The sequence below is a fragment of the Tinamus guttatus genome, unplaced genomic scaffold (genome assembly GCF_059628265.1).
Source record: "Tinamus guttatus ecotype Peru unplaced genomic scaffold, ASM5962826v1 Tinamus_guttatus_pri_ptg000492l, whole genome shotgun sequence".
NCBI classification, from domain to species: Eukaryota; Metazoa; Chordata; class Aves; order Tinamiformes; family Tinamidae; genus Tinamus; species Tinamus guttatus.
This window is the reverse complement of record NW_028289026.1, coordinates 2,019,808-2,033,823: the sequence shown is the minus strand read 5'-3', so window position 1 is coordinate 2,033,823 and position 14,016 is coordinate 2,019,808. Positions and strand designations below refer to the sequence as shown.

The 14,016-nt window shown below is 40.9% G+C and overlaps 1 protein-coding gene across 1 annotated transcript in view; it reads right to left on the bottom strand.

Annotated features, from left to right (window-relative positions):
• Positions 1-5,399: 5,399 nt before the first annotated feature.
• Positions 5,400-14,016, bottom strand: part of COL14A1 (collagen type XIV alpha 1 chain) — a 113,762-nt gene continuing 105,145 nt past the window's right edge. The window contains exons 45-48 of the mRNA XM_088533300.1: positions 8,644-8,721; positions 7,692-7,838; positions 6,232-6,324; positions 5,400-6,141 (exon numbers count right to left, since the gene is read on the bottom strand). Coding sequence (XP_088389426.1) covers positions 6,005-6,141; positions 6,232-6,324; positions 7,692-7,838; positions 8,644-8,721 — 455 coding nt within the window. The 3' untranslated portion in view covers positions 5,400-6,004. The remainder of the gene's footprint in view (positions 6,142-6,231; positions 6,325-7,691; positions 7,839-8,643; positions 8,722-14,016) is intronic.

Genomic DNA, 14,016 nt, shown 5'->3' with positions numbered 1-14,016 from the left:
AAGGAACAGAATTCTTCTGACTGGGAGTCTGAGTCATCCCTTCCGTATGGATGTATGGAGAGGTATTAGCAAAATGATGGGGAGGGATTGTAAAAGTTGTCATAAGTGAAACAACTAAAATGGGTGTTGCATTATTAATATACCTGTATGTTGTATGACCTATTTTTGTTAATTAAAGTTATTATTATTGTTGTTGTTGTTATTATTATTTATTTTACAGAATTCATATCAAATTATTGCAGTGATAAGAATAGCAAACTTCTTCCAGAGCCAAATTATATTAAAAGCAATGCTGCTTCTTGGAGAAAATAGTTGATACTCATGTTCAGGTACTCATAGTTCATACTCATGTATGAAATGCTTCATACTCAAGCATTCTGTAGTCCTCTTAGAGACCGGGAAAGTTACAGGGAAAATATTGCCATAAAAATGCACCTTGGAGGAATCAGGAGGTGGTGAGATTTCTGATGGGTGTTTTTCAGGTCTTGTGGGCATTCATCTTCAGCCTTGGGATGACTCTTTCCTCTAGAAACCATTTTCTGCATGCTGTGCCTTGTCTATTCTGCAGCTTGCTTGTTATGACTAGGCAAGTGTTTGGTCTGTGTGTTTTCATGCTGAAGGTCTCATCTTCCTTTAGATACAGTGTGCCCAGGGTTTGAAACACTGAAAATGAAGGCAAAGGGAAAACAGATTTTGCTTTCAGATCTGTCAGGAGGAGAGAGTGCAGCATTCCACAGCCATAGGAGTTTCTCAAATGCTGGAAGATTGACATTTTGGTGTCCCCATGCAAATGTATTCTTGGAATACAGCAAAGCCTTAAGGAAAGCATGACTTTCAGAAGCAAGATGTTGTCCTCTACGCAGAAGAATCTGCTTCTTCCAGATGTGGGCAAGGATTTTTCTCAAAATCAATGCCATATGGAATTTTAGCTGAAGAGTTTCCTAAACAATAGTCTGAAGAGGCTAATTTTGCAAACAAGTTCAAGCAAAGCAGATGTACTGCAGCTAAAAACTCTACAACGCCCTGTACTCACTCATGGTCATGCTTGACTTCATCTTCAGCCTTCCACAACCTTCTTCCATAACCAATTGCATCCACACAACAGACCACGGTGGTGGGAAGATATTTTTCCATTACACGACTTCTTAAGGAATCCAAATAATGAACAGAAACCGAACTGCTTTTCTTTTCTAATGTCTTACTGTTGATGGTCTGATCTTTACTTAAACATCTAATGCACTGGATGACACCATCAGGGTTGGCTCTTCCCTGCTTTCTGGCTGCTGAATGGGATTAAGTATTGTGCAGGTCACTTCCCTGAAGTCTGTTACTGTGTTTTTCTGCAGATAATCCTGCAGCCAGAACTGTTGTGTAAAAAGTGAAGCACTTCTTACTGTCTGCGTAGTAGAAAACACTGATGTTCTTTCATCCAAATTTTAGATAGTTTGCTGAGTAAAATTTGAGAATTTTCTTTATTTTGTACAAGCATAGTATAGGAAGGAAAGCATGGTTTTATTTCTATCCTGTTTTTCACATCAGGCAGTTCTCAGGCATGCAGACGACCTTATCCCAGGAAAGGTTCCTCTCCAGTGAGTCCGCAGACTTAATTCTTAAGTCAGTAACCAAATGCAGTTAACTAAGAAGGGTATTTTTATAAAAGCCGAGGATTAAAATAGACTTTTTTTTTTTTCATAAAGACCCAATGTAAATCTTCTAGGTTAAATCTGGGTGGCTTCAGCTGTTCATCCTGTGTTAAATACTTCACAATCAACAACTTACTTATGTTTATTAGGCCATGTGGAAAATCTGAGTTACAGTGACTGAATTTTGGAGAAAATGTTGATGTTATGCTTCTGTGTCTTACTTTTTTTGGCAAATACACTAATGCTGAACAGTATTTTTATAAGGTGGTAGTACCCACCTAACGGTTACATTTTATTACCAAGATATATGCAGGACATATGCAGGATGAGGAAGGACACATGAAGCATTCTGACTAGGAGGTACCAGTAAATGTCATTATGAATATAATTCAAAGCAAATTAATGAAATTTATCAAAGTTTGTAATTTAGTATGTAAATTATTCTATAGATTTGTAACTGATATCCCTATATTATTACCTCTGAGCAATCCTTTCATTTGTTTACCTTCCTGGATCCTTTAGGTAAATATTATCTTATTGCCTGATGTGACTTTTGTTTAACTGTGATTCCAGGCTGTTACTTTTCATTTGAAATGTGAAGTGAACGATACCAATGAATTGACTTATTATGTAGCATTTGAATACATCTACATTATCTTCTCTATCAATATCTCCTTTCTTTTCTGTTCAAACTAGCCCAACAGGAGCTCGGATTTGGGTATGGTGTTGCTTGATGATCAGTCTAGGCTGCAAATTACAACTTCACCTGAGTCTCAAAGTCTTTCTGAACAACTGGCAGAATTGCTTGAATGCTGATTTTCCACCAGTGTCCTCAGAGTTTGTTGCAAAGACCTCACAAATTTTCACCCTCTGTGGGAGGCTGTGGAAGGGCTTGGTACAAGGAATTGGGGTGTTTTCCCCCAAAGCACGGAGTTTTTTGTGAGTGTTCGCGTTCATGTTCACTTGGGTGTTCACAGCCAAGTGCAAGCAGATAAATTAATAATCTGTGTTTATTTTCATATGTCTCTGAATCTAAATTACATGTCCCAGGTTTAGAAACGTTATTTAAAAATTTATTTTACTTCACTGATCTAGTTCTTCCAGAAAACAGAAATACATCATTTCTCACATGCACACATATGAACATGTGTGCCCCCACATAGCTTGAACCTGCCAGGACCATCCAAAGCACTCTGTATTAACTCCAGTGATTAATACTTACCTAGATTAATATTTACTAGAAATGCTAGAGATACTTACTGGTATTAATGCTAGAAATTTCTGTGTATGGGATGTGTATGTGTGTACACACACAGACATGCAAAGCTTCAGTATCTGTAAACTGGGGATAATCTGGTTAAAGATACAGGTTTGGGAGGGTTATTTTAAGAGTATCTCAAAGGCACTGTATCTAATCAGATAATGAGAGAAAACTATGTTTCTTTCTTTACATAATAGCTCAGGATGTCAAACAGATAGAGGTTTTGGCCTTGGAGAGAATCATGTTCTTTTATTCCTTGTGCTGTGCTGACTGATAGCTCATGTTCTTACTTCAGTGTTCTTGAGAACTTGCTCTGGGAAGATTTTTTTTTTAATTTCTTGGCATCTTTCAGCATGCACTGCTAAAACACAGTAATATAATGTACTCTTTTAGTACTCATGCCTCCAGTCCAAAAAAAGAGTGAAAAGCAGAATATCTTTTATTCTTTTCACATTCAGCCTGAACAGCAAAAGTTTGGGGGCCCTCACAGCAGCCTTTCAACACCTGCAAGATCACTGCGGAAACAGTGGTGTGTGGTGGGAGAAAGAGGGATAATGAGACAAGTGGAAACAAGAGAGTCTCGGGCTGGATATAAGGAGAAACTTTTTCACCTGGAGGACAGTGAGACAGCGGAGCAGGTTGTCCAGAGAGGTTGTGCAGCCCCCATCCTGGTGGGGATTCGCAGCGCAGCAGGATCAAGCTCTGAGCAAGCAGCTGCTTTGAGGGCTCCTGAGGTGACCTGTCCTGCAGTAGCACCAGCTGGTGCTGCCTGACGAGGCCCCGGCGCTCACGTAACCCCCACATTGGTGTTGTCTGAGGCAGTGGAGAAACCCTCCCTGGAAGGGCTCTTCTGTGGGCTGGAAATCCCTACTCGTGAGATGGGCGTTTGGGTGCATTAGATGGGTAAACAGAAGACCTGAGTGTTCCTGTAGTATAAAGGGAAGCAAAATGAGTGTTCAGTGCTCAGTCTGTACTCTTAAACAGATGGGATTGAATGGTACTGTCTTCAAAAGCTTTCCCTTGTTGTGCACTATATAACTATCTAACCTTGAATTTGCTGGTATTTATGCATCATTTTAGGTCACCCGTTAGAATATATGGTTTATCTAGGTTTATTTGGGTTCATTAAGTCTCATACAGTTCGCATACAGTATCATCTCCATTAATTTAATTATTTGCTGAGAATTTCAGGGTCTTTCCTTCTGCCACTGCTACCAGTCTAATCTTAGTTGAAAAGTTAGACTATGTGCAGGACTGCAAACTCAAGCAGAAACGTGTTATTTTGCTAATAGTTTTATGATGAGCAAGAGGCTGCTTCCAAGAGATTAAAATAAGAGCAAGAAAGGGAGGGAAGACATGATAGCCTGCCTGAATATATTAAACAAGGCTGGTGTAAGAGAGCTTGAACTTGGCAGCTTTTTGAGAGTAGGTCGTGAGACATCAAAGCAGACAAGCAGCGATAAGGTCAGTAAGGTGGTGTGTGCTCTCTCTCAGCATGCAAAAGCAACATTAACATCATATTTAATGTACACTGTGTGTTGGTGTTAGGCTGAACTAATTACAGCTGGACAATATATACTGCTTTATTTAATAAGCTAATTTACTAAAATATGTTCATGATCTCATTTATACAACTGCAAGGAAACTGCCAGCAGAATTAGCATTCAGTAAGTGTCCACTGCTTGGGAGAAGACGCCTAATTAAACCTTTCCTATATGTAGGAAAGGTTTAATATATGTGTATATGTCATGGTACGGAATGTCAGTCGATGATTTTATGCTTTTCCACCCTTTTCTACTTCAGTTACAAGTCAGGATGACAACGTAATATTCCCTCCCACCTGTTCCTCCACCAGCTTTTCTTGCCATCTTCCAAGAAAATGGTGGGAATTAGGCATGGTAGAAATAATGCAAAAGCAGAATTAGAGCATAGGAAGGGACACGGCCATGGAGCGGGACAGGGCGCTGCCGTCTGAGCGGCGCTGGGCACGAGCAACGTGGATCTGGGGCTGGTTTTCTAGTGACACTGAGGACAGGCTTAACACCAGTTCCAATCAGTGATCAGTCCCGGGGGGCTGTTCAAATGTGAGTTACTGCATGGATTTACCTGCTTTATCTTAACAACATAACTGCTTGGTATTCACCATTAAGCGGTTATTTTTCCCCCCATCAATCAGTGTTCCAAGTTGCCTTTGCAACTAATCATGTCTCTCTTTTGCTACTACTACTTTAGCATGCAGTAGATAAGATGTCACATCCATAGGTGACATCCAGCTAACTTGCTTCATATCCACTCTTTTCAGCTGTTCACAATATAATTTAAAATTAAGGCCACACATTGTTTCAGCTAAGTGATGAAACTGGTTTCATATATCCTTTCAAAATAAAACTGCTGTCCAGAAGTGCTGAAAAAGGAAAGCTTATTTTCTTCTCTTTACATTATGCCTCCTTGAAGATGGATACATTTGCTCCAAGTTAAAAATCAGTGGAATACAGTTAATGTATAAAAGCTTGCCACTTTTATTTGCATACAAAACAGAAATTAAAGAGGTTCACAATAAATTATCAGTGTGTTCCCACAGAACATTCTTGTGTCTCTATATAATGTGAGTTAAAAAAAAAATTCCGTTAACATGTGACTTTGTTGCAAAAGGGTAATAGCTGGGTTTAAGGAAACATCCTGATTGTGCCTTCTTCTCGCTGGTGAATTTAGTAGGGTTATTCTGCTAGAAGCAAATTTATCAAAGACTAACAGAACATAGTCTGCTGCAAAATCACAGATAACAAACCATTAACTTTCCTGAATTGTTCCAAGTACACCAACTATCCTGATGCATTTTTAGGCACAGTTCAAATAGTGTATCAAACAGTAATCCAGAGAAAGATCTACAAATGACCTTTCATGATCATCTAGCACCAACCCACTAACATACTAAGTTTCTGGCATGCAAGGTAATTACCATTATTTGTTGTGTCAACTGGTCATGTACATTTTTTTTTCCATTAATATAAGAACCTGTAAACATTTTCCATGACAGGCAAGGCACCTGGACAAAAGGCCAAACATATGCACATAAGGTGTTTTCCTTTTTAACAGTTCATTAAGAGGTTTTCTTTCCGGTTGCCTTCTTGTGTATTGGTGTGTCGATACTTCTTTTGGATATCTTCCTTGTGAAGCGACTGATTCCTGGGGATCTCAGTTCAGCGGCTTCCATCTCTTCTCGAACAGGAGTAAACTCTGGTTGAGCAAGATGAGGTGATGGATAGGACTGGGAGTAAGGGGGTGGTAGGGGGTAGGACCCGTGAACTACGTACGGCTGTTGCTCACCATCGTAAAGGTCCTCAGGGTCATAGATTTGGTAGGAGTTATGTGGCAACTGCACTACAGGGATGTCTTGATCTGTTGGCTCACCGTATCCACCTTAACCCACCACCACCAAGAGCATTCACATGGTTAACACGGGAGAAGGAGAGTAGAAAAGTAGAGCACTCGTTAGGAAATAGACATTTATATATATATATGTATATATGTATATAGAATATATATGTATCTCATTAAATACACATCTTTATTCACAAAAAGGAACAGTGAAAACATTTAACAAAATTAATAAGCTGGAGCAATTGGAAACCCACCGACAGACAGCCAAGTTTGTTGGAAACCACCACCAGAATTTGACATGTGTCCAGTTGTAATACTGTGCTCGTTAATACACTGCACAATCTGCCTGCTTTAGCTTATTCCAATTATGGTCTCGAGTACGTGATTAATGGGCAAAATGTGTCCGGCAATAATTTTTAGCAGTGCAAGGAAGCTAGGTGCATATACAGCAGCTAAGAAGTTCATTAGTGGTAGTCAATATCGTTGATGGAAAGCATAGAGCAGTTCAGCATCCATTTCTGACCTTCAGCCAAATGAGAAATGAACCAGAATGAGCCTTTCACCTTCTGGATTCGTAGCCATTGTAAGGGATTGGGCCTTAAAACAGGAAAATGAACAGTAGGGAAGGGAAATGAGGAGAAAAGGAGAGGAAGAGACGACAACAAAAACATTCACATAAGTAAAACATACAAATCAGGTCACAGGCAGATTAAACTGTAAACATCAAACAAATCTGGCTTGTGCACCCCATTTGGAGTGGGCTTTACTAAACCAAATTTAAATTTTAGCTTGGGCAACATTGCTTTTGCTAATTGTGTTAGCTCCCCCCGCCATGGCCTCTCCGTGCTATAACAGCAAAGAAGAGTAAGATACAGAAAAGATTGAGAAAGAATCATTTTCTCCAGGTTGTTTCAATTGTTAATGACAACACACGTGCATCCTCGTTGGTGGTTACCCTGTCCTGGTTTAGTAACGGTCATGCTCTCATGCTATACAGAGGCACATGGAAGAGGAAGTTGAGCAATGTGTTTTAAAAGCTACAAATGTAAAAACTCTGCTGTCATGAATATTAGGAGATAGGAACTCAACACACAGAAGAGTCAGATGAAGCAGGCTCATACAATCACACAAACACGTACAGGACAAACACCCAGTGCGCTTGGTCCCTTTTACAGGCCTGAATTAGATGGTGGACTTTCTCTGGTCACTGCACTGTGCTCACGCTCTGCTCTTGGTGCAGTTGTACAAAAACAGTTGGACTCACAGGTGTTTTCAAGGCGCTACCCCATTTTACTGCAACGTTTATCAGTAGCCTCCAGCTCACTTTGGCTGTTAGAAGAAGTGCTACAGTTCCTCGCTACCCCCTGCCTCTGAAAACACTGGGGCAGGCGGTCGTGACTACTCACCGTAGCCGGCGCAGGACGAGGGGTCGCAGTAGCCCGGGGGCCCGGAGGGACCCTGGGAGCCCGGTGGCCCCGTGTGACCAGCCGGGCCTCGCGGGCCTGGGGAGCCTGGTGGGCCCGGGCTGCCCGTGCGACTTTCACCTGGAGGCCCTGCATGAAACAGGGACGAAACGTGATCAGCATCGCTCATAAAACGCCCAAGTTCAGACTCCTTGGCAGTGCCTGGTGCTAGGAGACCGTGGCACGGAGAGCGTTGCAGGAGACGGTGGCTTAGCCAAGGGGATGGAGCTGCCGTCCAGGGGAAAAGCTGCAGCGACTCCCCCATCTTGACAGGCTTCACCTCCTCTCTGGCCGAAGCTGCGGCTTCCTTGCCAGCACAGCTTTCAGCCAGAAATTTATACTAGTATTTCCGAAGAGCAAATGTTTCACCAAGTGTCAGGCATTTGGAAAGGCAGTTTCACCGGGGAGGACAGCCCTGGCTCCTGAAGCAGCTCTCCTCTCTACCTGCTCCCTTGCAATGCAGCATCTGGGTAGTGCTGGGCCTCCATACCTGTGCTCAGACAGAAAGACCATCCTTCCTAACCTAATCAAAACATTTTTTTCATCTGTTTCAGCAGGACCTGGATTTCACCTTCTGTATTTTTCCAGGAACTAAGTATAAAGCCCTTTGATTAATGTGCGTAATACACATTTCTCTTGTCAAGTTGCAGTTAGATATGGTCCTGAGTCAGTAAGAAAACAAATGGTTTTCCCTGTCAGATCCCATCTCTAGTGGGGGAAAAAAAAAAAAAAAAAAAAAAAAAGTTCTTTAAACAAGTTTTTCAAGAAGCAATTTCTGCCGGAAAACAGGAAATACTAGTGTGGCTGATGACACCATTTCATATCATATTACAATGTCATGAAGTTCTTATCTGCTTTGCAATGAGTAAGAGCGGGCTAATCTAGATGGCTTTACCTGTGGATCCTGGTGGGCCTCGGGGTCCTTGTGTTCCAACGCCTGGATTGCCTTTTTCTCCTTTTTCGCCTGGTAAACCTGGTGAAATAGTATTCATCAGAGCCCCATTTTGAGCAAAAATATGAGAAGTTTGTCATTTAACCAGGGTTATAGATCCATACATTATTTTTCACCTAAGAACCAAGGACAGAGAGAGAGAGAGGAAAAAATAAGGAATTACTGATTCTTTCTTCTTCCTTTCCCTAACAGGCACTTGCAGGAATCGTGGTATTCCTGGGTCTTAAAAATTGCTGCTGCCATGGTGGTTTCATTGAGGCCATGTGCAGAGGCATAGGCCAGTTTCCAGGCTGCAGCGTCAGCAGTCCTGGGGGCTGCTTATGGACCATACTAAGGTCTCCCTGACCACAGTAAGTCAGAAGAGTCCTTGGAGCCTCACAAAACTGTCTATAAATTGCTGTGTGGCCCAGAAAAGTCAGCATATTTAGTGCTATAGCCAATTTCTCTTCACTTCAAGCATTTACCAACCAAACAGGGGTTCAGCAGAAGACCTCTACAAACACAAGGAGAGTGTGACCATGACTTATTGCAGAGACTTAAGCTGCTGAAGTGCAAGAAAGGAGATTCTGCACAGCCAGGATCTGATCCCCCAATAAATGAAGTTTCACAGCCATAAAATTCTGATGTTTCACCATGCTCAGCCAGTGAGCTGCAATGTTGCACTTGCTCATGCCTAACTAACTCCCACTGTTGGAGCCTGACCCATGGAGATCACAGACCCAGTCATTCTGAAAAAGTGCTATATTCTTCCAGCTTTCCATCTCTTTCTCCACTACCCTGATGGCACCTATGAAACACTTGCTGTGCAGCAGGTATCACAATGAGCAGTCAAGCTAAAGTAGGTGTCAAAACTGCAAATTCCAGACCTTGAGTTTCCACCGGCGACTTGGAAACTCTCGTAAAGTCTGTGTTTGATTTGGATGGTTCGAAGACACAAAATCCAGGCTGGTCTGTGGGACTTTCATCCCCAATTTCCAGACCTCCCAGCACTGGTAACTACACTCATTGCTTCACAACTTGCACCCTTTGCAAAGCCAATAGTGAGCACCTTCATAAAAGTAAAGCGGACAAAAACCAGCTGCTCCCCTGGGTGGGTCAGTGTCTGTGATTTCAGCTAACTGGCCTCCTTCCTACCTTTTTGCTCAGGTAACTGTTACCCAACAGTGAAAAACATCTGGAAGACACCTCCTGAGGGGCTGTGTCCAGGTCTTCATTTTCTGCAAGGAGCCACATCAGGTTTTTTTCCTTCCTTAGTTAATTTTTGATGGAGACAAAGTAGCAAAAACAAACTTTTACTGATGAAAAAATTGTATTTAAAACCCATCCATGGCCAAGATCTGCTCACCTCAGGTTTATGAAATAAGGGTCCATCAGTTGCACGTGTGTCTTGAGAGAGCAGTTGGGCATTTGAGGAGCTTCAGTATCTGCTAGATCTGTTACAGAACAGTGGCTTCATGGGCAGTATATCATCTAACTCACCTCCAACAAATGCCAAGTTCAACTCCCACTTCAGAAGGCTTTTTCCCATTGTTCTATTATTTTCCCATTGTTCTACAGTTTGTCTTCTGTTTCCATTTTGTACTTTTAATTTCCTTTGATTGAACTTTTTTTTTTTTTTTGAAGTAACTTTTAATGACTAGAAACTTAGAAATTCACCAGGGAAGGAGAACCTTTTTCAGACTTGCTTTAGTATCAAAATATCCAAACCACAGAAGAATCTATTTGACAAGCAGGATCACAAAACCTTCTCACAGTGATGGTAGGAGGTCAGAAACGGATGCAGCTTCAAACGTCCTGAAATGATGCTCTAACCATTTAGCCACTGGAAAAAAACTAGAGAGCTACTAGCACGATCATCTTTTCTTTTAAGCATGCACCATATTTTTCTCTCTTACTTGTATCCAGTTTTTTTCCTTACAACTAAGTCAGTTTGTGCATGGTCTTGTATGTAAACAAGACCTCCTGCCAGGCTCAAGATTACTACAGGTAAAATGGCCAGATGGATGGACCTTGTTTCAAAGCAAGGGTTGAGCACTACACTAATAAATACCATCACTTTGATCTTCTCAGAGCAGCAGCAAACCAAATTTGTATCTGATTTTGTCCATTATGTACTAACACACTATAGCATACCTATATTACCACATGGTTGTATGAGGTAACTATGGATTTCAACTGTTTTAGACTTTTTTGCCCAGAAGGTAAGTTTCCGGAATTTTCTATGCCTATCCTTCCTAAATCTCATTGAAGGTCAGTATCTTCAGAGTTTAAATTACTCGGGCAATTTGAAGTATGCCAGGATCTTTTCTTTCAGTGTTCTTAGCAATGCAATGCCCGGGATCCCTGTTCTCAGAGTCTTTGTCTTCCTTGGCCAGTAGGAACCTTCTGTTTGTAATCCTGCATTTGGATCGCACGCAACGTGCAGTTTCAGTGTCAAGTGCTATCCCACACGTTTGATAAATGATTGTATCGCACAGAATATGTTAGAAGCAGTTCTAGATGGCAGGAATATGTTCCAACCTCCATCCATGTTCCTGAGTGAACTGCCAAAAAACACCCAGATGTGTCTTCCATCATCAACACTTGAACTCCACCATTTTGGGGAATGAATTCCTCATGCAAACCTCTTGTCCTGCATTCCAAATGCAGCTTGCAAATATCTAAGATTTGTTTAGATTTGATTTGCTTGAAACATATGGAGAGACCTGTCTGTTGCAATTCACCACTTTCATTGCAGGTTTTTAACATGCAAATTCATCTAAATTGCCTCTTAATATAAGTACCTTGTAAGGAAATGTTTGCCATCTGCAAAAAGCAGAGCATGTATATGTGGTTCAATCATAAAAAGACTGGCCCATGAAAACTGTCTAAAATCTACACAGATGTTTAGTAGAAGGGTCACTGTTTGCTCTATGGTAACGTTAAATGTTGACTACAAAGACAGTTGCCACAATTATTTCAAATTACAGCCTTCCATGCACTCACCTATTATTTTTTACACAAAGAAGCATACACCTACATATATGGTGTTCACAGGAGAAATTACAGCAGTAAGAAATGATAAATATGGAACAAGTCTAACCAAGCTAAGAATAATATATTTATTGTGGAAAAATTTATGAAGCTTCTTCATAGGGCAAACTTTCTTTGAAATCAACTGGGTATCCAGTTCCTAAAGCAAGCACACTGAAGGCCAAGATATAAGTCTGCTTCTGTTTTCCTTTGGTTTCTTCTCCAGTAAAATTTATCCAAGTGGAAGAGAACATGAACACTGAATCAAGAAAAACCTACCCCCAAGGCAAACCCTCAAAAATGAGCACTCCATGAGCTCCCTTAAAGGGCTTTCCACCAAAAATCTTTAATGAGACTAATTTCACAGATTCATATACCTCTTGGTCTTAGTTAATGGCTCCCTCTTATAAATCACAAAACATTCAGAATTCACCTGTTTCTCTTTACATTGAGTCTACCTTTGCATTTCATTAGAGCACAGCTTATAGAGAGACAACCTGACAAGACATTGCTCCCCATGTACGTTGTTGTAATGGTTAATTAGTCTTAGGAGTAAAAATGCATGTCAAAACTTGTCATTTGAGCTAGTCTGGCTTCAAATTCTGATTATTCTTTTCATACTTGTTCTCAGGACATACTTCAACAACACCTTCAATAATGTAATTAAAAAAGCCCTGAACTGTTACCCCAAACTATCCTCTTTTAAAGGTTCAGTTGTAACATAGGATTACACAGGGTGATTTTTTATCCATATGAAACTTAAGTTGGAATCAAAATATTTAATTGGCTCAACTGGCAAAATTTCCATTTAACTCAACTGGAATTTAGTGGCTTTTGATAACACAAATTTGACTAGCTCTTTCATATGAAGCCAGGAAGCAAATATGGATGAAGCTGTAGTTGAGAATAGTGGCTTTTGCAGTGAGAATAAATAGGTATTTACTATATTGTCATAACAGCAGGATGGAATCAGCAGGCACGAATTTTGCACTCACTTCAGGACAAGTTGTAAGAACAGCATTCCACCCAGAGGTTTAAAGGGCACTGCATTGCCATGGCATTTGAAAGCTAGCAATGCATCAAAGCAATTTTTAGTATTGACTTTATAATTTCATTCAGGGTTGGGAAAACCACCAAGATGTTATAAAAACAATTGAAGAAAAAAAAAAAGAGGAAAACTGCACAGAATCTTTGCTTCTTTGTATTGCTCTGAAGAAGTCCAAATTCTTTCAGAATACTCAGAAAGCAGACACTAGGTATATAAGTCCCTGTCCGTAAAAAGAAAACTAAAATAAAAGCCCTTAAAACCAGTAAAAATAAAAATGGAAATCAGTGCTGTGAATAAACTGTATTTCCAAAACTACAATTTATGCAAATATGTCAGGGAGTAAAATTCTGGTCATTTATCTGGGATTAGGGGATGGTAGTGGTATGATAACACAATATGGCCTCCTTAATCTTTAAGTCTTTGGTCTGAGTCAAATGGCCTGCTGGGGCACCACTGAAATGAAAATATTGATAAAATTATTGGGGTAACCAGAGATGTTTATTACCTCATTAAATATATATATATATAAAACAACAGTTAAGCCCTCACAGTGTGCAACTAAAACAATAATCAATTGGTAAAACCACATGACAAATGCACTGGTGTCATCCCAATCCATTCACTACTGTTTACCCTGGAAAAAAAAAAAAAAGAAAGAAAACTGGCAACAGACCCGGGGAACTGGATTTGCGGAGACGCTGAACTGACCTTTCTCATGGAGCTGGTCGTCCTTGGCCTGACTAGTGCAGTGTGTTAGCAGGGAGAGCGCACAGAGAGGAACGGGGCGCCCTGGGCCTAGAAGTTCAAGGGGAGGTTTCGAGCACAACTCAAAGACACTTTCTCACTCCCAGCCTCCTTCCAAACATTGTGATTAACGCTTGGCCGAGTGACAAGGGAAACAAGGGGGAAGAAGCTATTGGCCGGGCGAGTTAGCAAGGAAGTTCATTGATTTCAAGATCTTTCACTGATGACATTTCTAGCAAAGCTCTCCTCGGTGCATAATCTTAACCAGTTCCCCACTCTGCGTGTAAAAGTCCCCATGTCTCACAAACCTGGACCGAGTGCTCAGTGGGCAGGAGAGGTGGATGAGAGGAAATGTCTGGCCTGCCCCTAATTCCTCTCTCCCCATGACACTTCTTCATTCAACTCAGAGCTAAAGCAGATTCTTGCAGCAAACTTGATAGCTTAATTCTATGGCGGAAAAAAACCCAACTAGATAAAGAAATAGGTCTTTTAATTCTTCTTCTAATGCCTGT